General features: G+C 44.3%; 1 protein-coding gene across 1 annotated transcript in view; it reads right to left on the bottom strand.

Annotated features, from left to right (window-relative positions):
• The window catches only part of CCDC149 (coiled-coil domain containing 149), a 99,611-nt gene that overhangs the window by 34,459 nt on the left and 42,163 nt on the right, over positions 1-22,989 (bottom strand). Inside the window, 1 exon segment of the mRNA XM_081229007.1 lies at positions 14,069-14,176. Within this exon segment, the coding sequence (XP_081085133.1) occupies positions 14,069-14,176 (108 nt within the window).

Here is a 22,989-nt window from a genome sequence, read left to right as displayed (position 1 = left end):
GACATGTGCAGATAAACACAGAGTTGCAAAAAATGGGAAGCATCCCACAGGAACGTTCCCAGCTAAAGTCGAACAAGGCAATGTTCCGCTTTCTTGTTTTAGCTCATACTATAAACAAGTGTCCTTTTCACGGTTTTTTTCACGCCACTTTTTTTTCACATTTTTGTGCTTTCTGTTGGTGTTTTGCCATTTAGAATGGCCCTCCTGTGCAGTGCTGGAGTGTTGTCTCATGTTCCTGAGCACGAGAGGCCATGATGTGCCTTACAGAGAATACACGTGTGTTAGATGAGCTTCCTTCAGGCATGAGTTACAGTGCTATTGGCTGTGAGTTCAATGTTAAAGAATCAACAATATAAATGAAATAAGGTGACTTTAAACAGAAACACATATAAAACAGTTATATATTGATCAGGTGACAAAAATATTGTGACCAGAGGCTCAGAGGAACCTAATCTCCTATTTCCCCTAGGAACAATGGTTCAATATTCCCTAATTCAGTGTTCGCAGTGATTTTAGAGAATGTAACTATAGCAAATGTCAAGAATCGGCTATATTGTGGGGAACGGAGTTTATGTCAGAACTGGTTAATTTACCTGAAAGCCGATATGTGAAAACATCTTTCACATCACAGTCTTGGCTCAGGACTTTCAGAACCCCAGGTGAATACACAGAAGGACAAACAGCTAACCAAGTAAGAAACATTTCTCAGATGAAAGGGTCTAGGAACAAGAAGGCCTGTGCCGTTTTGGGCACGAGGCAACAGGAGGTCTGCAACACGGCTTTGAAAGCAGGGCGCTTTTCTTCGTATGTGAAGAGCCAGACTGACAGCCTGAACTTTAAGTAATAGAACACCACTGAGGTTTTCCATTCACAGTACGCTTCGCCGAACACTTAATTTAGAATCACACAATTATGTTTGCTTAATGCCAATTAATTATTAAACATGTTTATTGAGGTCTGACAGCCATATAAGAGAGTCATCTTTTATATACTGGATGCCTGTTCAGCTTCAATAAACATGTTAACAATCATTTGGTGTTTAATGTGCACACAATATCAGCTATTAAATCTCAGGGCTGGACTGGATGAAACACTTATTTTTAAAAGTGAGGCCCAAGTTGGTAAAAGCTGGATCACTGGTTGGGTCTGACACTCAAGTTCAATCAGCTGAAGGGGCCCAAGGAGGCCATTGCAACAGGGATGGCAGCCCCAGGGAGAGTTCTCTTGTCTTCCCAGCTGACAGCTGATGGGCTCTGGAGTCCACCTGCCGGGGGGCGGTGGGGGGGGGTGTCCTGGGGCCAAGTTCGAGAGCTGTGCAATCTCAGGTATATGCCTAAACTTCTCTGAGCCTTAGTGTCCTTCACTGTAAGAATACAACAGTAACAGTACAGCTTTTTACTGTCCAAGGTTGCTGTAACTGTTGGGGCCCAGAGTAGGCTGCCCCCAAATGTGCCTCAATGGCATATTTATTATTTTGAATGAAAGTTACTTAAGAAATGGCCAACACACGAGGGACACTCCGACCCTCGTTTCTGTCACCCTGAAAGCAGGAAAAAATAAATCTCGCATGTGAAGGGTGCCCTTCTGCAGCTGGAGGTAGACGGATGCCCTTATCGCCAGAGATGGGGATTCGGGCGAGAAACCAGGATAAACAAACCCTGTTACTGCTTTAATTTACTACCCCAAGCCCAAACTCGGTTTAGATTCTTCACTAATTGGGCACCCCGAACCTAAGTTTCTTTGTCCTGTCAACTCCTCCCAAATTTATTATTTCTTTGTCTAAAAAGTATAAAAGTTATCTGCTTTGGGCACGTCTTAGGTCCCATGTCCATGGGACCAGCATGAATTAAAACGTGTTTCTTTTTCTCCTGTTAATCTATCTCATGTCCAGCCACAAGAAATCAAGAAGGGGGAAATTCCCTATTGGTCCAGTGGTTAGGACTCTGCTCTTCCACTTCAGGGTTCAATCCCTGGTTGGGGAACTAAGATCCTGCATGTCGTGTGGGATTGCCAAAAAAAAAACCAAAAAACAAAAAAAAACAGAGAGAAATCAAGAGGAGTAGAGGGGGCAATTGCCCCCACCCAACATTAAACACGAAGTAAGAGAGGGACGTTGTATTAGATGAGCATTTACCTTAGGGGAATTCAAATGTATGTGTTTGGCAAAAAGATGACGGGGAGAACCAAGTGGAGGGAGGGAGTGATGGAGAAGAGGGGATGGGAGAGAAAGAAAAATTTAAAAAATTGGTGGCTCTACCCATCCCTGCTTTCAATGTCCCAGACTGAGAGCAAGGTGGGAGAGGGACTGATAATACATTTAGACAAAATCATACTGTTCATATGTATACATAAGACTCCTGTTCAGGAGACACATGGCCACTTGCCCTGAACTTCATGGACAATTTAAGAGACCATCAAGGTGAATTTCTGCTAGACACAAGTTTTTGCCTCTTATCCGCTGACTTTAGAACCTAGTCCCAAGTAAGAGAAGATGAGATTTCTCTACCATACTTAGCACAGCCCCTGGAACATACAAAGTGCTTGATCAATGTCAGCTGCTATTAGGACTATTGCTGTGATCATTGGTGTCCTCCTCCATGAGAGTTTCCCCACACATACACCCACTGGGGAAGTCGATCTTTCTTCTAAGCTGGAGGAAGCCGAGCTGCTGAGCCAACCTTATCTGTAGACTGCAGGCAGTGAGGCTGATTTCCCACCTTGGAAGCTCTATGAAGCAACTGCTCGGAGCGTTTGATTTCCTCCAACAGGGCCATCAAAACTGCATGGCTGGCCTCCCCGTGCCAACCCTTGAAGTGCATCAGTGCCCTGAGAGGCACGCACACGGCCACCAGGAGATGCATCCATTTGCTGATTTAGATGGAAATAAACGATTATGAATGAATTATGAGTGTGAGTCATCCACTTATGGATGAGGTGCAGCTGCAGCTGGGATGTGGCTGAGGGACAGGGCTGCAAAACGATGTGACAAAAGGCTCTTGGGCGCTCTTCCCCCACCCTGCTGATGGAGTCCAACTCCTCTGCCAAAGACCTGCTCAAACTCTGGTCCCGCCAAGGCCCCCCGGTCGGAATGACTCGCTTCTTCCTTGATCTCTTCTTGGGCTTCATCCCTCATAGCCCTCAACAGTCTCTCCCTCCTCTTGTTTTCATTTGCCTGAATCCATTTTCCCCAACAGACAGTGGGAGGAAGGCAGCTGGTGGCAGGAGCAGCTATTATTCTCCAGGTGTAGTCTGTGTTCAGATCCTGTATCTGCTGGTCCTAGTCACATGTCTTTGGCTGTTATCTAGCCTCACGGAGCCCCAAGTGACTTTAGTGTTTTTGAAAGTGGAGATTGCCTTAGTCCATTCAGGCTGCTATAACAGACTACCATCGACTGCATGGCTTATAAACAACAAACATTTATTTCTCACAGTTCTAGATGCTGGGAAGTCTAAGATCAAGGTGCTAGCAGGTTGGGTGTCTGGTGAGAGCCTGCTTCCTAGTTCATAGATGGCTGTCTTTTTTCTGTGTGCTCACATGGAGGAAGGGGTGAGAGAGCTCTCTAGGGTCCCTTTTATAAGGGCACTAATCCTATTCATGAGGGCTCCACCTTCATGATCTAACCACCTCCCAAAGGCTCCCACCTCCAAATACCATCACACTGGGGAGGAGTTTTCAACATATGAATTTTTGGGAGGGGACACAGTTTATAGCATTCCACCCTTGATCACCCCCAAATTCATGTTCTTCTTACACATGAAATATATTTACTCTATCCCAATAACCCCCAAAGAATTAACTGGTTCCAGCATCAACTCTTAAGTCTAAAGTCCAAAACCTCATCTAAATATCATCTAAATCAGGTATGGGTGAGACTCGAGGTGAGATGCATCCTGAGGCAAACTCCTCTCCACCTGTGAAATTGTGAAACCTAGCAAGTTATGTGCTTCCAAAATATAAAGGTGGGACACACGCAGGAGCGACATTCCCATTCCAAAAGGCAGAAATAGGAAAGAAGGAAGGGGTGACAGGTCTCAAGTAAGTCCAAAACCTAACAGATCAAACAACGTTAAATGTTAAAGCTCAGGACTAATCCTCTGGCTCGATGCTCTGCCTTCCAGGCCCACTGGCAACATCACCACCAAGGCTTGGCAGGACAGCCCTGCAGTGGCTCTGCTCTGGTGCCCTGCGGCTCTGCTGGGTTGGGGTCTCAGCCCTGGGGCTCTAGGAGGCCCCCTCCATTCTAACCCAGGTGAAGGTATTCTGTCCCCCAGAGCCATGCACTCTAGGCCTGTGGCGGGAGTGGCAGCCTTGCTGGGCTCTGAGTTACCTTCCATGTCATTCTTCTCTTGCCCTGAAAAATAGCGCCCGGCCTCTAATCCATACTAATCTCCTTACCAAATGGTTGTTTGGCCAACACCCTTAGCGTTCTCATTTTTTTGCAATATGGACAGGCTGAGAATTTTCCAAATCTTTAAATTCTGGTTCCTCTTTGCTGAACAATTCCTTCTTCAAATCATCTCTCTCTTCTCACATTTTATAAGCAGTCAGGAGAAACCAGCCTGCTCCTTCAACACATTTTTTAGAAATTTCCTCAGCTAAATATCCAGTTTCATTGCTCACAAGTTCTACCTTCCATAAAACAATAGAACTCAATCACAGTTCAGCCAGGTTGTTGCTACTTTATAACAAGGATGGCCTTTTCCCCAGCATCCAATAACGTGTTCCTAATTTCCATCTGAGGCCTCATCAGAATGGCCTTTACTGTCCATATTTCTACCAACATTCTGTTCAGGATGACTTAAGTATTCTCCAAGAAGATGGACGCTTTCTCCACAGCTCTCTCTTTTTTTTTTTTTTTTTTTTTCTGAGTCCTCACCAGAATTGCCCTTAATGGTCCCTTCACAGCAATGCTGTGAGGGACAACAGGCTTTTTCAAGCAGGAACCTCAAAACTCTTCCAGCCTCTACCCACTACCCAGTTCCAAAGCTGCTTCCACATTTTAGGTATTTGTTATAGCAGCACCCCACGTCTTAGTACCAACTCCTGTCTTAGTCTGTTTAGGTTGCTATAACAGAATACCATAGACTGAGTTGCTTATAAACAGCAAACATTCACTTCTCACAGTTGGAGTCTAGGATGTCCAAGATCAAGACACTGGTAGGTTTGTGGTCTAGTGAGGGCCCACTTCCTGTTTCATAGTCAGCTGTCTTCTCACTGTGTCCTCACATGGCAGAGGGGGCAAAATTGCTCACTGGGGTCTCTTTTATGAGGGCACTAATCCCATTCATGAGAGCTCTGCTGTCACGACCTAATCACTTCCCAAAGCCCCCACCTCCTAATACCATCACATTTCGGATCAGGTTTCAACATATGAATTTGGGGTGGGGGCACATTCAGTCTACAGTAAGAATAAAAGCTATCTTGCAGACAGAACAGCTATGTATGACTGCCCGGCCTGTGCACTGCACAACTCCAGCTCTGGGGGATTACATCCTTGCAATGTGAAGATACAATGCAATAATCACTCTTTGAAGAGCTTTAAAAGTACAATCCCCAGTTATAGCTGGTATGGTTATAATTCTTATACAGTGACTCTCTATTTGTCAGAGTTACTGGGAAGATCAGATGCAAGAATTAATAGGAGTGGATGTTAGCCCTTCCTCACCCCTGGTCCTTGTGTACTGCTGCAAATAGCACGCCTAGGGAGAGGTCAACACCAAAAGCCATTTATCAAACATTCATCTGCCAGTGTTGTGCTGGGCGACTTAATAAACAAGGTCCTGCCTATCTTTTCTTTACTTTTCCTGTTGGTTTTCTCCACATCCTCTCCAACTGCCCCCTGACCTTTTGAAATACCCTTGATAAAATTAGACAGGAGAGCTTTAAAAGGCTCCAAGTAGGCAACTCTATTGTTTATACCAAAGTTCAAATTCCTAAACCTATATGGCAAATCTAGTTCTAGCTTTAAACAAAAGAATTTGTCACTTAAAAAAGAAACCCAGCAGTTTTCATATTCTTCCTCCCAGGCTCTGGAGATTATCAGGCACACACTCATTAATGTGTGTCAATATTTCCCAGTTAACGAGCACCCAACTTGGGCCAAACAACATGCTATAAGCTTTCCTTACACACGATACCTCCAGCGGCTTTTCACTGTAATGGAATAAATTTGGAATAAATGGCAAAGCCCTTATGAGAGCTGCTGATGCGTGAGCTGCCCCTGCCCACCTCCCAACCCAACCTCCAACCACCTCCCTTGTTTGCTGGCCACACTGGCTTTCCTTCAGTGCCTCAAGCACAACCTGCTCCTGCCTGCCTCTGTGCCTTTGCACTTGCTCTGCCCTTGAGCAGCTTGCCCACAGGTCTGTCCAGAACCCACTTCTTTTGTCTCTTTCAGGTCACAGATCAAATGTCACCTCCTCTGAGAGGTCTTCCCTGGACACTGTCGCTGAAGCAGTTCACCTTCAAGGGCCCCACTGCCTTCATCATACTGCCAGAAATCACCTGGTTCATCTGATTGTCCCTCCCCCTGTCAGCTCCACTGCAGGAACCTGGCTGTTCATACACACTGAAATAGGTGGCGCCCATAGCAGTGTCTGGCTAACCGCAGGGAGTCCTCAGATACATCTTAAATACAGGAAGTCTCTCATGTGGGGCTTCCCAACCCCGGGAGGCAGACACTGCCCCGTCCTCCTCATAGGGGAGAAGCTCATAGGGGCTGCTGCAGCGCTCTGAAACCAGGGCTCCTTGCCTGGGCCCATGCTCAGATCAGGAGGCTGCAGTGTCCCCTCACCCTTAACACAACAAGCCCTGTCCTAGGTGCTTACACACATTGTCCCAGTAAGTCCAACAAACACTCTGTGATGCACTGTTACAGTCCCCATTGTCAGAAGAGAAGCAGAGACACAGAGAGGTGGAGTAACTTGCTCACGTCACAGACCTTAGAAATGGCAGGGCCAGGAGCTGACCCCAGGCAGGCGAGGGTTCTGGAGTGGATGCTCTGCGGCCTCTCTCCACACCGATGATAGCACTCACTGCCTGGCGCTCCCCCTGTGGAGTGTGTTCTGCATTAAGTGCCCTGTATAACTTTCTGTATTTAATCCTCACAGAAGGCACGCTGGCCCCCTATGTCGTGCCTGTGTCACCCAAGCTCGCTCACTCAGGGTCTCTGCACCTCATCCCCCCGTTATCTGACCACCTCCCACCTCACTTCCTTCAGGCCTCTGAGTAAAGGGTGTGTCAACAGAAATGCCTTCCTGACCACCCAGTGTAAGTAGTTGCCCCCCTCCCCTATCCCCGGCAGCCCAGGCTGCACTGTACAGCCCCCTAGCCTGCGGTAACTTGTTGAGCACTTAGCACCTTCTGACACATTATACTGCATTTCATCAAATATAAGACTCTATCAACTCTAAGACCCACCACTATGCATGACCAAAAAGACTGAAAAATACCAATCATCACTACATGATACCAATAACTACATCAGAGATGTTCAAATGTGAAAACCTGTGCCTCTCAGAATCTGTGTAATATCATATATTAATTTGTTTATTTGCTTACTGCCCATCTGTCCCCCCTAGAATAGAAGCTCCATGAAGGCAGGAACTCATTGGTTTTGTTTACTACCCTATTCCCAGACCATAGAGTTGAGTCTCCAATAAAGATGCATTGAAATGAATTGAACTGAACTACCCTCCATAGGCAAGTACTACTGTTATCTCCATTGTATAGATGAGAACAACTGAAGACACAGAGAAGTCAAGCAACTGGCCCAAGGTTACACAGCTAGGAAGCCCCTGAATTACCTTCAGATAGTTCAGAACACCTTGCTCCCAGAGCGACAATCTTTAGAGAGTTGCACCAAGCAGTTTTTTTTTTTCGGTACGCGGGCCTCTCACTGTTGTGGCCTCTCCCGTTGCAGAGCACAGGCTCCGGACGCACAGGCTCAGCGGCCATGGCTCATGGGCCCAGCCGCTCCACAGCATGTGGGATCTTCCCGGACCGGGACACGAACCCGTGTCCCCTGCATCGGCAGGCGGACTCTCAACCACTGCACCACCAAGGAAGCCCGCACCAAGCAGTTTTAAAGCTGCTTCAATTTGTTTTCATTTTAGTGTAATTTGGGTATGGTGTACTATAAAATAAGTCTTAGGCAGAGATATCTTTCAGAATCAGTTCTCTACAAAGTGTAATTATAGTGCATGATCTAGGGGATGAACGTCCAAAACCACACTGTTTTGGTTGCTTGGTCTACCCGGGCTGTGTGCTCATATAAGCCAGAATAAGCTCAAATATGGCGTCTGAGACCAAATTCATTTGCTTAATTCATCTGACAATAAAACATTAGGAAATGTTGAACTAGTCTGGCTGCTTGCTGAGCGTTGCCTGTGTTTCACCATCAAGATCCCAGTTAGAATAAGATATGATGGGGCTGGAGCAGGTGAAGGGCCCTTATCACTCACTTTAATTCTTTGTAATTAATTTCTATAATGCCCCAAGGTGAGAGCTTTTCATTAGAGTGCCCTCTTCATCCGGGTTTCCCACAAGCTAGGACATCTCTGTGCTCCTTTGAAGCATAAAGACGAAATGTTTACAAAGAGCTCTCTAATCCCTCATCCTGGACTCTTACAAACATCCAAGCTGAACACTTTTATTTTTTAACAGAGTATACTTTAATTAGTCACCTGCATGCTCATTGGTCTGCCGGTATTGGCTGGTGGCTTTGACTTAATTGGTTTGCTTGCTGAATCCTTCCAAAAGTCCCACATCATTAGAGGTACGTTCACAGAAGGGGTCTATTATTTTATGGGGCCAACACCAGATAAAACAGAGGTACTTAAAGACCTTCAGCTGGTGTAACATAAAGCTCATTATTAAGGGCAAAACCCCATGTTTATGCACGACTGCAAACAGTTACATTTAAATTGGCCAGCAGGGGCCCAGGAAATGTGACTGCCTGACACTGTCCACCTGAAGTTCCTTGCTTTTGAGTACTTCCCATTGCATTATTGTTCTTCTGCACTTAAAGTGCCATAATCTGTAAAATGAAGGAAAAATAAAAGCAAGCAGACAAGGAAACCCAGCAGGAACATGAGATGCTGCTCCTGGCCTGTTCTATTAGGTGCTTATTCCACAAGGGTACACAAAATGCAAGGAAGCTTCTGGGAGCGTGACACCAAAGCAATAATGTTTGGGGTGGTGATAAATAATAAAGTCGGGTGGTGATAAGGAGGGCTGAGTTTTGGGGATCCATTTGCCAGATGCCAGGCTTCTTACCCCCGGTCTCTGTCTCTGTTGGGAGGCACATACCCCCGGGGTTCACTGGAAATAGTCGATCAACAGAAAGGAAGACCTTGAGATTCCTGGTGGAACTCTGATACAAGAGGATACTAAGCCGATGTGGGCCCAGGTTGTGCTAAAGATACCAGCAATGTTCACCCTTTATGGAGTGCTTACTGGATGCCAGGTCCTATGCTACACCCTTTATAAACATAATATTGCATGCACACACACACTCCAAACCATTAAATCTCCTGCTTTCTTTTCTTCCCAGCACTAACCACTGTCTGATGATCTTACGTAAGTATTTTATTTTCTTATTCTCTGTCTCCCCAACTAGACTATAAGCTCTGTGAGAACACGCACCTTGTTTTTCTTATTCCTGACGTAGTCACAGCTCCTAGAACATTAATCAGTCCCCAATTATGTATTGATGAATAACGATGAAACCTGACAGCAATTCTATGTGAGGTATCATTACTCCCATTTTACAGATGAGGAAACTGGGGTCTAGAGAGACAACTGACTTGCTCAAGGCCACACAAATAATAACTGGCAGAGTTAGAATATAAACCTGGGTCTAGCAGTTTCCAAAGATGGACCTCTTGGACTATTCTAGATTATACCACTTGGCAGTGGGAGGCTGGAGCTAGCTCTTTCTGGAGTGCCAAGCTTTCTAACTCCCAGTTCAGTGACCTCACTTTGTTAGCCTGATATTTGAATGCCATGGCATCAGTACTGGCACCAGGGAGATTGGTAAAGTGCTACCAGCCAGGCTTCCTCTTCAGAAGAGCTGGCTCACCAGCTCACCTCTGGATATCTGTGATTCAAGTGTGCTCTGCTAGCTGCCTCTTACTGATCCTTAAGTTCTCAGAGGCCTCCTTTCCCCCCACCCCGCACCGGTCCCCTTTCCCTAAATCCACTCTTTTCTTAATGCCCAGAAGAGGAAGCAGGCATGCCTCTGGGGCAAGAAGGGGAGCTGTAACTCTCTGGGTGGGCTGCTCTCCACACTTGAGGCCCTAGCATTGCCTGGGTTTTCCACGTAATTGGTCCTTATTCCTCACAGACTGCCACACAAAGAACCCTGGGCAACCCACCCTCATGAAAAGCTTTCCCCAGGGTGATTTGTGGAGGTGTGAGTTCTCCCTTCCCTCCTCAACCTTTCAGAGCTATTATTAGCAAGGAAGGGGAGGGTGTCTACTAGGCTTCCCTTTTCCCACCTCTCGTCTGGTTTGAACTGGGGCTTTGTGTCTGTCCAGAAGCCTCGATTGGGGCGCTGCTCAGAGAGATAATAGGTTTGTTAATCATGGAATCCCACCCTCCACCTCCAACCCTGTGTGAGTGCTAAGCTGCTTGTAAGACAGGGTGGCAACAAATCTTTCAAGAGGCTGTTTGAAAATGCTTTATGGCACGTAGGGTTACAAGGCTCTAGCTGAACAAATGGAAAAATTAGTCTACCTTAAAATAGCCAAGGCAAGTAATTTCCTATCACCTTGTTTCTTAAATGTACTTAACATCTAGAATCTGGGCTTCCCAAAATATGGCTAAGGGTCATCAGTTAAAATGACAACTTGGAGATAACAAACTTCCACTTTAATAGTTGCTCATAAAGTGATGCCACAAGCCCGGAATGGGAGGAGTTAGGAATCCCACAACATCCATTATTAAGTATTATTGAATTTAACAGGCTTGAACCAGCCTAGGAGCAGGACCCTTACCCCACACCCACTAAGGCTCAGCATCAGACCCCCTGACCTTTCCAGGGGCTCCCTAAGGTCTCAAACCTTAGGTTTGGCTTTCTTCTGCTTTTTCTCAGATGGAATAGTTTGCTTTTCTAACTCCTTTCTCCAGGTTTCTAAACTACTCCTTACCCCACAAAGAGAGTTAGTGATGACAACCGGAGGGGCAGTCAGTCTGCTATTTTCATGTGTTCTTCCTTTTTCTTTTCCTCTTCCTCTTTATTGAACCTTTCTGCTCCTTTTTGCATTCCCTTTATTCATTCACTCATTCATTTATCCTATTCCATTCCTTCAATAAAGATCTATTAAATAATGTCCGTGTATCACGAACTAAGATGCAAATTCCTACGGATACAGGAATTTGGCCTGCAAAGAGTTTACCTTTGGGGGAGGGGTGCCAAACAAGTACAAGCAGAGGGAAAAGAGCAGGGCACTGTGGGTGTGTGCAGGACCTGCCCCTGAGAGTTGGAGAAGGCTACATTTGACCTATGACCTGAAAGATGAGCAGGAGTTTACAGAAGTAAAGGGGAAGAGTGTTCCAGAGAGCAGACAGCAGGTGCAAAGGCCCTGAGGCACAACTCAGTATGGCTCAGCTGAGGGGCTGAAATTAGCCCTGCAGAGCTGAAGTGTGAGGCGACTAATGGCAACAGATGTGGCTGGAAAAATCAGGAGGGTCCAGATAATGGAGGGCCAAGCACACCATAGTAAGGAGGTAGGACTAGATTCCGAAGGCGATGGAAAGGTTGGAGCTGTGACACGATGAATAAAAGAGCAAAGGAAGGGTTAACCCATTCTCCACCACACAGTCACAGCCACCCTTCAAGAGAGGCCTCTGTGTTTCTCAAGATGGCTGGTGTCATTACTGAATGAGTCATCCGGCCTTAATGTTGATGACTGGGGGTGGGGTGGGGGGGGGAGGATGACCGTGACTCACAGGGGGGATGAAAATAAACCAGCCCTATAACTTTAGATGCAAATGAGAATAAACAGAGTCTCTGGGGCTCACTGCAGTTGGTCTTTTTTGAGGAGGAGAGGACTGGAGACTGAGATACAGGGTCTACTGAACATTTTAACATCTTGCCTGCATCTGCTGGCAGGCAAATTACTTCACAGGCCATGAATATGAGTCACTAAATTCTAAACCTTGAGTGAGAAAACCAAGTTTGATAAATGTGTCCAGCTACTGGAATAAAGACCCAGAATACAAGCAAATCATGAAGCTCAGATGGTGCCAATGCAAAAGCAGCCCCAGACCTGCGCTTAGCGTTACACTCACACACACACTCATGCACACATACCCTCCCTTTCTTTCCTCGAAATATCAGCTGCAAATGTCAATTCCTAAAATATCTCAGGCCTACAAGGCGATACAATTAAAAGTGACCAAAAGATGAGGCAGAGGTGTGTTTAGGACAGTTGGAGGTTGGGGGGCGGTGGTAACTCAGAAAATAAAAACGAAAAGAAAAGAAGAAGAAAAAAAAATCAGTCAAGAAGAATCATGACTCCAAAAATCACATTTCAAAATGTTTCAGTATTTTCTGGATTTATAACTTCTCCAAAATTCCTGCAGTATTTTTATGGGTTTAAAAGGAAATGATTGCACATACTTGATTTTACTCTCTAGAAAAACTTGCCCTGATGCTATCATTTGATAATACCTAAGAAGGCCTGGCCTTTAATTATTGACCAAACACCTAGGTTACAGAGCTCAAATCCTTTTGAGAGGCCTGATTAGCTTGTCCAGGGTTAATTAGCACCCTTCTTAGCATTCTCACCCACTCCCTATTTCATGATGGAGAATAGTCATGAAATATTTTTCAAATATAGTATGTTAAATCCAAGAGGTTTAAAAAAATTTTTTTAAAGGCAGACTAAGTGGACAAGTGGCTATGTAAAGAAGACTTCCCAGTATGCCTTTTTTTTTTTTTTTTTTTTTTTTACTTTTTGACCACACCTCGTGGCATGCGGGATCCTAGTTTCCCGACCAGGGATTGAACCCGTGCCCCCTGCAGTGGAAGTGTGGAGTTTCAACTGCTGGACCACCAGGGAAGTCCCACCAGTATGCCCTTAGATTGAGCCCCTTAAGCCAGCAGTAAGCACACAATCCTTTCTGCCCTTTGTCGTGGAAGAGTTCTCGAGATAATCCAGACACATCCATACTTTTTTTTAAAGAATGAGCATCTTTCAAAATGGTGCCTTCCAATAACCAGTGACTCCCAGGAACAACAAACATCCCCATCATTTGTCAGGGAATTTGGTACCATTCAAAAGACATTGCCCAAGAAAGTACCTCCTCCCCACCATGTAGTTTGCTTGAGTGAAACTCCAAAGGCCATCCCTGTTGGGAAAGCTGGCTCTGGCAAGAAGTTGAAATTGAATCTATTGGCAAAATGGGAAATGATTTGGGGGTGATGGAATTAAACTTCGGTAGTTTTTCTTCCTTTTCTCAATTGTACTTTTGTTCACAGCTTCAGCTGGGAGAGACAGTGCTCACATTTAGTTTGGAGTATATGAGTTCATATTTTATAATTAACGTTGCCAACAGGGGAGTTTGATTAATACCAAGCAGTGGATTTTGAGCAATGTTCCATACAAATTGCCAAATTTAGCAATAAAATAAATTGGTTATGTGAACATAATTAGTAGGATGACTACTTAAAATTCAAAACTGAATGTGAGTAATTCCAAATCATCTGAGCCACAAATCCATTATTTGTATAGAAAGGAGAAAGCATAGCATTTGGGCTTTTTTTTGCCCTCAACCACAATGTTATTCAGCACCAAGCTGAATGTAATGAAACTTCTACAATGGGTTGTGACAATATTTTAGAGCAACCCAGAAACACACACAGACACGTGTGCGTGCACACACGCGAAGGGAAGGTAATAAAGATAAGAAATGCTAAACTGTGAATTTTCATTGCAAATGTAAAAATCTATAACAAATTTTTCCGCAAATGCTGCATTACATTCTTCTGATGCACCATACATAAACCTCTGGCACAAAATTACTCAGGAGAGGTTTTTGCCTTTAAAATATTCACGGTACCTTATTGTCACCCTGGACTTCTCCAAGCCTTTGCTGAAGTTCTTTCATTTCTTCTCCCAGATGTTTATTTCGGTCCTGAGAATCTCTCAATAGCTGTGCAAGATTAGCCTGCAAACTGACAAAGGATTAATCTCCAAAATTTACAAGAAGCTCATGCAGTTCAATATCAATAAAACAAAAAACCCAATCCAAAAACGGGCAGAAGACCTAAATTGACATTTCTCAAAAGAAGATATACAGATTGCCAACAAACACATGAAAGGATGCTCAACATCATTAATCATCAGAGAAATGCAAATCAAAACTACACCAGTCAGAATGGCCATCATCAAAAAATCTACAAACAATAAATGCCGGAGAGGGTGTGGAGAAAAGGGAACCCTCTTGCACTGTTGGTGGGAATGTAAATTGATACAGCCAGTATGGAGAACAGTATGGAGGTTCCTTAAAAAACTAAAAATAGAACTACCATACGACCCAGCAATCCCACTACTGGGCATATACCCTGAGAAAACCATAATTCAAAAAGAGTCCTGTACCACAATGTCCATTGCAGCTCTATTTACAATAGCCAGGACATGGAAGCAACCTAAATGTCCATTGACAGATGAATGGATAAAGAAGATGTGGCACATATATACAATGGAATATTACTCAGCCATAAAAAAATGAAATTGAGTTATTTGCAGTGAGGTGGATGGACCTAGAGTCTGTCATACAGAGTGAAGTAAGTCAGAAAGAGAAAAACATATGCTAACACATATATGTGGAATCTAAAAAAAAAAAAAAAAAAGGGTTCTGAAGAACCTAGGGGCAGGACAGGAATAATGACACAGACATAGAGAATGGACTTGAGGACACAGGGAGGTGGAAGGGTAAGCTGGGACAAAGTGAGAGAGTGGCATGGACATATATGCACTACCAAACGTAAAATAGATAGCTAATGGGAAGCAGCCGCATAGCACAGGGAGATCAGCTCAGTGCTTCGTGACCACCTAGAGGGGTGGGATAGGGAGGGTGGGAGGGAGGGAGATGCAAGAGGGAGGGGATATGGGGATATATGTATATGTATATCTGATTCACTCTTTGTTATACAGCAGAAACTAACCCAACATTGTAAAGCAAGTATACTCCAATAAAGATGTTAAAAATAAATAAATAAAAATAAAAGGTAGATTTCAAAAAAAAAAGATTAGCCTGCAAATATTAACACATTATGAAATATAATCAGAAACGGAGGAGTGGAGAAATGCGGGTCTTTCTTAGGCTTATTGCAGCCAGCATCCAAGCCCAGCTGAACCATTAGAATAAACACATGTACGAATGCAGCAAGTGTGCAAATCACACCACTACAACTGAATGGAGAGAAATAAAGTTGGACATGAACCTCAATTTGGGGATGTTGTTTGTTTCCAGAATGGCTCACAGACAAGTGATGGAGGAGTTGGGTTTTTTTGTTTGTTTTGTTTGTTTGCTTTTAATTAAAGAGCTCCTCACAAAAACTCTTGCAAGTGGTCTTAGTTCAATTCTAACTTTGGGTCAACGATATAGGAAACATTTCATTTCCTTGTTTGGATAATTTCATTTCCTTGTTTGGATAGTTTTTTTTTTCTTCAAATAGATCGTGTTTAATGAACTTTTCTTTGCCACCTTTATGCCCAGAATTTTGATCAAAATTGTCAGCCAGAGAAGAGACCAGTGAGGTGTCACGATTTCAGACATCAGGATCCAGAGGTAATTCAACAGTCTCCTGGGCTGTTTTTCTCACCTCCTTATTCCCCTGTTCTAGCTCCTAGAGTACCAAACAGCCAGGGTGAGTGCCTTCCAGTCCATCTTCATGATGTCATCCCTTCCTTCAGATTGCCTCCTGCTCAGAGCAGATCCCTCTGGCCCCAGTGCGCAGTTCTCCACCAGACCCCCTCCCCCTCTCAGTCCAGCTTCATCGACACATCTCAGCCCCTTTCCCGGGAGCACGCAAGCACCCTTTACCATGCTCTCACCCTTCTCAGGTTCCCTGAACCTGAACTTGCCTATGCTCCCAAACTATCTACATGCTTTTATCCACTCAAGCCTTTAACTTACTATTCCACTTTACCTCCATGGCTGCTGCTTCTATACTATTTGAATTTTGCTAATTTGATCTAATTCTCACCTTGCTTATTGCACTCTTATCTAACCTCAGCAAGAAGAAATGAGCTATTGAAAGGCAGAGATTCTCTTTTTCTCCCTTCTCAGCCTCCATGTACATGGCTCCAGGAAGTGCTCTTATTCCAGCAAATGTTTTAAAGACCCATGATGAATAAATGGAGGAAGGAAGGAGGGAGGGAAGCAAGCCAGCAATCGGAATATGACTCCTAAAAAGGAATCTTTCAGAAACAGTCACACAAGGGATTAGAAAGTTATCTTTTAGATTCCCTCCATGTGATAGCTGAAGAAACCCAAATCCAGAGACATTGCAGACGAGTACAACTACAGTGGCTAAATCTCCAAAGACTTTGATGCTAATACTTTTGGGAATACTGAGTTATGTTAGGTAATCAAAAGGGAATAAAGTGAAAGAATATAAAGATTAAACCTTGGCTTATCCTGGACTCCTCACTTTGTCTTATCTCCCATATTCCATCCATCGGGATATCCAGTGTCTCCACCATCAAGGTAGCCCCCCATTCAGCTCCCCCGAAGCTCACCTCCTGGCTGTTCCCCACATATACCAGGCAGGAGCGCATCTCAGCGCTGCTCTCTCTGCCTTTTCTCTGGACTGGACTGCTCTCCCTCCAGGATACCTCTTGGCTCACTCCCTTGCCTATTTCAGGTCTTCGTTCAAACTGCACCGTTTCAACGGGGCCCACCTGGACCACTTGATCTAATCTGCAGTCTGGCCACCTCCCCGCTGGACATCCAAGCCCTTTCCCCTACACTACTTTTTATTTCCATAGCACTTACCATCTCTTAATATACCATGTAATTTACTTTATAGTTTATTGCTATATGTTTACATATGTTTATTACTTACTGTTTATTTCCTATCTCTCTCTCCCTACTAAGACAGAAGTTCCATGAAGGGCAAGGAACTTTGTTCTCTCTACTGGTCTACCCCAAGCACCTAGTGGATGCTCCATAAATATATCTTAAGTGAAAGATAATATGCTGAGTCTGGAGGTTGTGGTCTCAGCCTAGGGAAATATCTGGAATAATAAAATACTGAAACCAGTGCCTGGCATGCAGCGTTGCATAGAAACCCCACTCATCCCCACTGGCTGGATTTAATCTAGCTCTGATTTCCACTCACTTATTTGTGAACATTACTCAATAATGTGATCTAATTCTCAGCCCCATATTTGCAAAGCTCATATCTTGTAATAGTTGTGTTTCAACTGTCCCAGACTTCCATTCTCATCAGATAAAAATTTGGTGAAGGATGAGGAAAATTAATCCTCATTTTACAGGCAGGAAAGCAAAAAGACAAGAGGCACTGTGATCCACTGACTTTTTTTGGAAATGTTCAAATTTCTTTTTGGAATCAGATAGACTAAGTTGGATGCCAGTTCTGCCACTTACTGGGCTGGGTGACCTTGGGTAAGATTATTAACCTCTTGAGTTTCCCCACCTATAAAATGGAGCTAACCATACATACTTCATGCAGTAATTTGATACTTACATTGAATAATGAACCTAGGATGCCTACCACAGTGCTTGGTATACAGTAGGCACTGGTTAAATGCTGGTCACCTCCCCTTGACTCTGCCCTTCCAGTGGCTCCAATTCGATCACTCAGTGGACAGTTGGATGCATCTGGCCGAATGGCTCCTTGGACATAGCTGGCTCCCTTGTCATCCTGCCCCTTCACTTATTCATCCATTCATTTATACAACAAATATTTATGGAGTGCCTACTATGTGTCAGGCACTGTTTTTGATTCTGGAGATACAGCAGTGAGCCCTACAGACAAAGCCTCTTGCCCTTGTAGACCTACATTTTAATAGATAATATTGTATTAATTACATTATATTACAACAAAATGAATAATGACCGAGGAGCTGGATGATAAGTACTATGGAAACAAATACAGCAGGTAAAGGAAACAGTGTGTGCTGGGGAAAGGCCACAGAAGGCGTCACAGAGAAGGCCACACTTCAAGTCTTAAACCAAGACTTGAAAAAGGAGGGAGAGGGCTTCCCCGGTGGCACAGTGGTTGAGAGGCCGCCTGCCAATGCAGGGGACACGGGTTCGTGCCCCGGTCCGGGAAGATCCCACATGCCATGGAGTGGCTGGGCCTGCGAGCCATGGCTGCTGAGCCTGCGCGTCCGGAGCCTGTGCTCCGCAACGGGAGAGGCCACAACAGTGAGAGGCCCGTGCACCGCCAAAAAAAAAAAAAAAGAAAAAAAAAAAGAAAGAAAGAAAAAGGAGGGAGCGTGAGCCTTGTGGATATCCCGGAGAAAGTTCCAGATAGGTGCAAAGGCAAGCAGCTTCCCTCTCTCCTTCTCCCCCTCACATCACAAGATGTCCACTTTGGAAAGCAGTTCAAGGCCACTAGAGCAGGCGGACCCCAGGGACTGCAGTGAAGTGGAGATGATTCAATTCTCAATTTTCTTTTCCTGGTTCCTCCCCTCTGTCCTGCAGCTCTCCTGCCTTAGCACAAGGTATCACAAGTGGGCGGCCTCTCCTTTTCCTTCCGGGAACTCCAGAACACTTCCCAGACATTAGCTCAGCAAGCATAATCCCTCCCCCAGGTGGAGGGACAGGACCCCCAGGCTGGAGGGACTGGCTCAGAGGTGGGGCGGGAGAAGCCACCCGGGGCAGGTGCTGGCGTGCGGCTAAAAGTGGCCTCCGCGAGCCTGCTGCCACCTGCACACTGCATCTCAGCACCCCATCTGCAGGAGACACAGCAAAATTCACCTTCACAGGAGCCTGCTTTTCTTAAACAGTGGAAGAGATGTTCAGAAAGAAATGTTTGTAAGAGCAACAGTGAAAAATTTAACAGAAGACCAAAAAAAAAAAAAAAAAAAAATCTGAAACGTCCCTAACCTTCCCTTTTTGAATCAACAGTGGCTTGAGCCCCTCAGGTGGGTGGGAAGACCCTGACATTTGCTCACCAATGAAACCACAAGAGCTAAACCCGTACAACTCAAACTATCAGTGGTGAAAGACCTCGACCTCCGATCTGTCACAGATCAGTACTTGTGCAAAACACAATAAAAATCAATTCCCAGGAAAACAAATTTAAGAAGACATCAAGGCCCCAAGTGTCTGTTAGATTCACCTGACGTAAAATCCTACATACTGTCAGATTGCTAGAAAAGTTTCTGAGCCCTTCCTCTCAATTTCTGCCCTCATCTTGTCGTAGGGACCAGAAAGGGCAGCTTGCAGCCTGGCACTGGTCCTCAGGCCCCACTTTGAATAGCACTGAGCCCAGCGATACTCCCCGGTACTTGGATGTTACAGCAAAGCAGGCACCCACGTGTTATATATCAAAGGTCCCAGTGACACATGAAGCAAAGGACAGCACTGCTTTAGGAGACAGCGAGTCAGAGACCCAGTGATGTGACTGTCAAACATTATTTACTCTGCAGCCTGGCCGAAAAGAAATCTACCCAAAGAAACTCGAGCATTTCTACAGTAGCTGCAAAGCAATGGTTAATTAGAATCACATCGCCTCCAAGGGGATTCACTGTAAATCTACCCCAGATTTCAAATTGACCCCCTGGGGTAGGGTAGGGTGAGGGAGACCCCCCTTTTAAAGCAGGTGACTGTAATTTTCTTTCACATTTCACAGGCTGGCTTACTTGTCAACACACAATTCTTTTCTATTCAGTCCTTCCACCTCCTCAACTCCCAAACAGTAACTTTGAAAACTAGAAAATGACTATTCTGATACAGTGCCTAGTTCCTTGACATACACCTTAAAGAACAAAAAAAAAAAAAAGAAAGAAAGAAAGAAAAGAAAAGAAAGAAAAGTAGTACATTTCAAAGCACTCAGAATAGAGGAGAAAAGTTCACATAATTCTTTTTACCAAAAAAAACACCCATGACTCACACACATTCACTATAACCATCCATCAAGCTAACACACGGCGCCGGCTTATAATTTATCAGCTATGCAGACCGTTTTGTCTCTGTGTTATTGAGAAGGACTCTGTGACCATCAGTTTAGAATAGCAGCCCTATGTAAAGGAAATGTCAGGGAAAAAGTGGTAGACCGTCTAACACTCGAAAGGATTTCACAGGGAAGGAAAACAAAACCTAGAGATTATTTCCTCTAAATCTCTGGGGCAGGGTGGGTACCATAAATAGCAAAACATGAAAAGGTTTCAAAAGAAGCCTCTTTTAAATATTCAGATATAGCCAGGGCTGACGTTAAAAGGTTGACATTTTCTCTCAGATAATAGTGGGATGTTGAATATCCTGGAGCATATTGTAGAATCTATATACTCAAGTCACTCTTTCTAGCTCGGAGTTTATCTATTAAAACTGTGATGGGAAAGGGAGAGAAGACAGATTTGATGAAAACATAGCTGGGAGGCCCAAGGCCAAAAGAACATTACAGCTGTCCATTCCAACACACGTTCCTTTGTCAAGGATCAAGTCAACCCCCAATTACAACGGATGTCTGCAGAAGTACGCCGCCAAGGCCAGCCCCTGGTGTGGGGACTTTGAGGCTCGGGGAAATTCTCTCTGCACACAGATGAAGACTACACGTCCTGACAGTTGTTGCAAAGGCAGAGATCTGGGAGTTGAGAGAACTGTGTGCATCTCGCCCCAACCTCTCTGCCTTTTTGTGGAAATTCTCACTGAGGCAGATTAGTAATGGGGACAGGGGGATCTCCCTTTCTTCAGGTGCTGCTGCATCCTAAACTCTAGATCTTGCCTCTACCACTGTATTTGAATTCCCTTATGAATGAATGTCACAAAATACATCCAAATTTATACTACAGATGCAATACATTTTTGAAACTTATAAGAAGTGGTAGGAGATTTTTTTTAATGGTACATCACATTTGGCAATGACAGTCTCTGTGAAAGAGCTCTGTTTTCAATGATCAAGTAACCAAGACTGGTTTACAAGGAAGGGGGAGTTCAAGATACCAGTTGTAAGAAACAGCCCTAAATCTTTCAGATGGGGAGAAAAGGATCCACTATATACCATTTTCCTCCCTGATGTAAGAAATGAGAAGTTGGATATGATAAGATCAGAATATTGCCACCCCAAAATATGCTCCTTTGCCATGAGGATTATTTTGATCTGAAGGCAACTGAGAATCAGAAGATACAGAGAATATTCTTCCCTCCCCTTTTCAGCCTAAAAATAAAGGCATACATTTCCCTTTGTGAGTTGTCCCATCCCCTCCGTACCAGGAAGAGAATAGCAACTCTAATCACTGGACACAGAGCATTGGTCCATGATGAGTCTGCATAAACAAACCTAACTAAAATAAAACCCTATCTTCCATTAGTTTCCCATATATCTCCTAGTCACTTTCCCACAGTTTATCATCCCTTAAGGCCTAAACCCCCTCTCTTTTATTAAAATGCTATATAAGCCACGGAGTCTAAACACTTCTTTGAATTTCACTTCTTCTCTGTGAACTCCTGTGCATGTAAAATATTCATGAAATTGTTTGCTCTTTTCTCCTGTTAATCTGTCTTTTGTCAGTTAAATTTGCAGGCCTCCATGCACTGAACCTAAGAGGGTAGAGGAAAAGCTTTTCCTCTCCAACAGATAAAAATAAAATGAAAGAAAGTGATGAAAAGTTTAAGATTAACCTTCCAACCTTGCACTAGCCAGACATTGGGAAGGGCAGTAAAACGGGCAGGCCTAAGTCCTTAAATAATTCAGCCCAGACACCAGGAGGGGAAAGGGGCAACATTCTGGTTACTATCCCTCAAGTCACCCTGAAATCTTTGTAATTTATTGGATATACACCACTTCAGTAACCTAGCCATGGAAAAGTCATTCTCCATCATAATGTAAAAATGATGTATACCAGAAAATCCTATAACTTCCTTCTCAACTTGCTGACATATTAAAACTCAATGCAAAAAGGGGAGGGGAAAAAATAGGAGAGAGACAGGTAAAACCTTGGCCTAGGCACTTCCTCAAGGAGAGTTTTTTGTTTGTTTGCTTTGTTTTGTTTTGAAAAAAAAAGAGTGTAAGAGAGAAAAAGAGACCAGATTTAGAAAATGCTCCTCTACTACATGGTGTGGACCCCTGAATCCTTTAAACTCACACCTTCAATAGGGTAAAGTACTCGATTAAGCAAGAATATGTGAAAAAAAAATGTTTGATAAAACGTGGAGTGTACTTGAGCGGTGTGATTGATAGCAAATTTAATTGCAATTTCTACTCCGCTGCTTTGGTCTACGGTGACTTCTCTGTTAATAGTAATAGAGTGAAACTTGCTTTGCTGAGCAAGCGCCCCCTATTCATAGCAACTGCCCAAGCGATGACCTCTGCTACAGTGACAGCTTTCTTATTTACAAGAAACAACCACCCAAGAACTCATTCCACACACAGTTTTTGGCTGTGCAAGGAGCCCTCGGCAGCCTACTCTCACCCCACCGAGATGGTGAGCACACACTTCCCAATGCAGGCATTTCCAGGCCCACAGGCAAATGCTCTTCAGTAGGTTTAGGAGGTTGCTATTTAAATAAATGTTTACTTAATCTTGGCCATTATGGCTCCGCATCTGCCACTTAGTGGCTCCCTTAATAGTTCCCAAGTTCTTTAGACTCACTGAGCCTAAATTCCCCCATGTTTAAGTTGGGGGATGCTCTCACCTTCCTGACAAAAATCACTGCAAGGATCCGAAGGGCTTCTGAGCAGGAGGTGTGAATGCTAAGAATGAAATTACTGTTATTGTGATTTGGGGAGGACTCCGCAGGCTGAACCCTGGATTTCTTCCCAGCTTCCCCGGTGTAACAGT

The sequence above is a fragment of the Mesoplodon bidens genome, assembly GCF_964165515.1.
Source record: "Mesoplodon bidens genome assembly, chromosome: 1".
Lineage (NCBI taxonomy): Eukaryota > Metazoa > Chordata > Mammalia > Artiodactyla > Ziphiidae > Mesoplodon > Mesoplodon bidens.
This window is presented reverse-complemented; position numbering and strand designations above follow the sequence as displayed.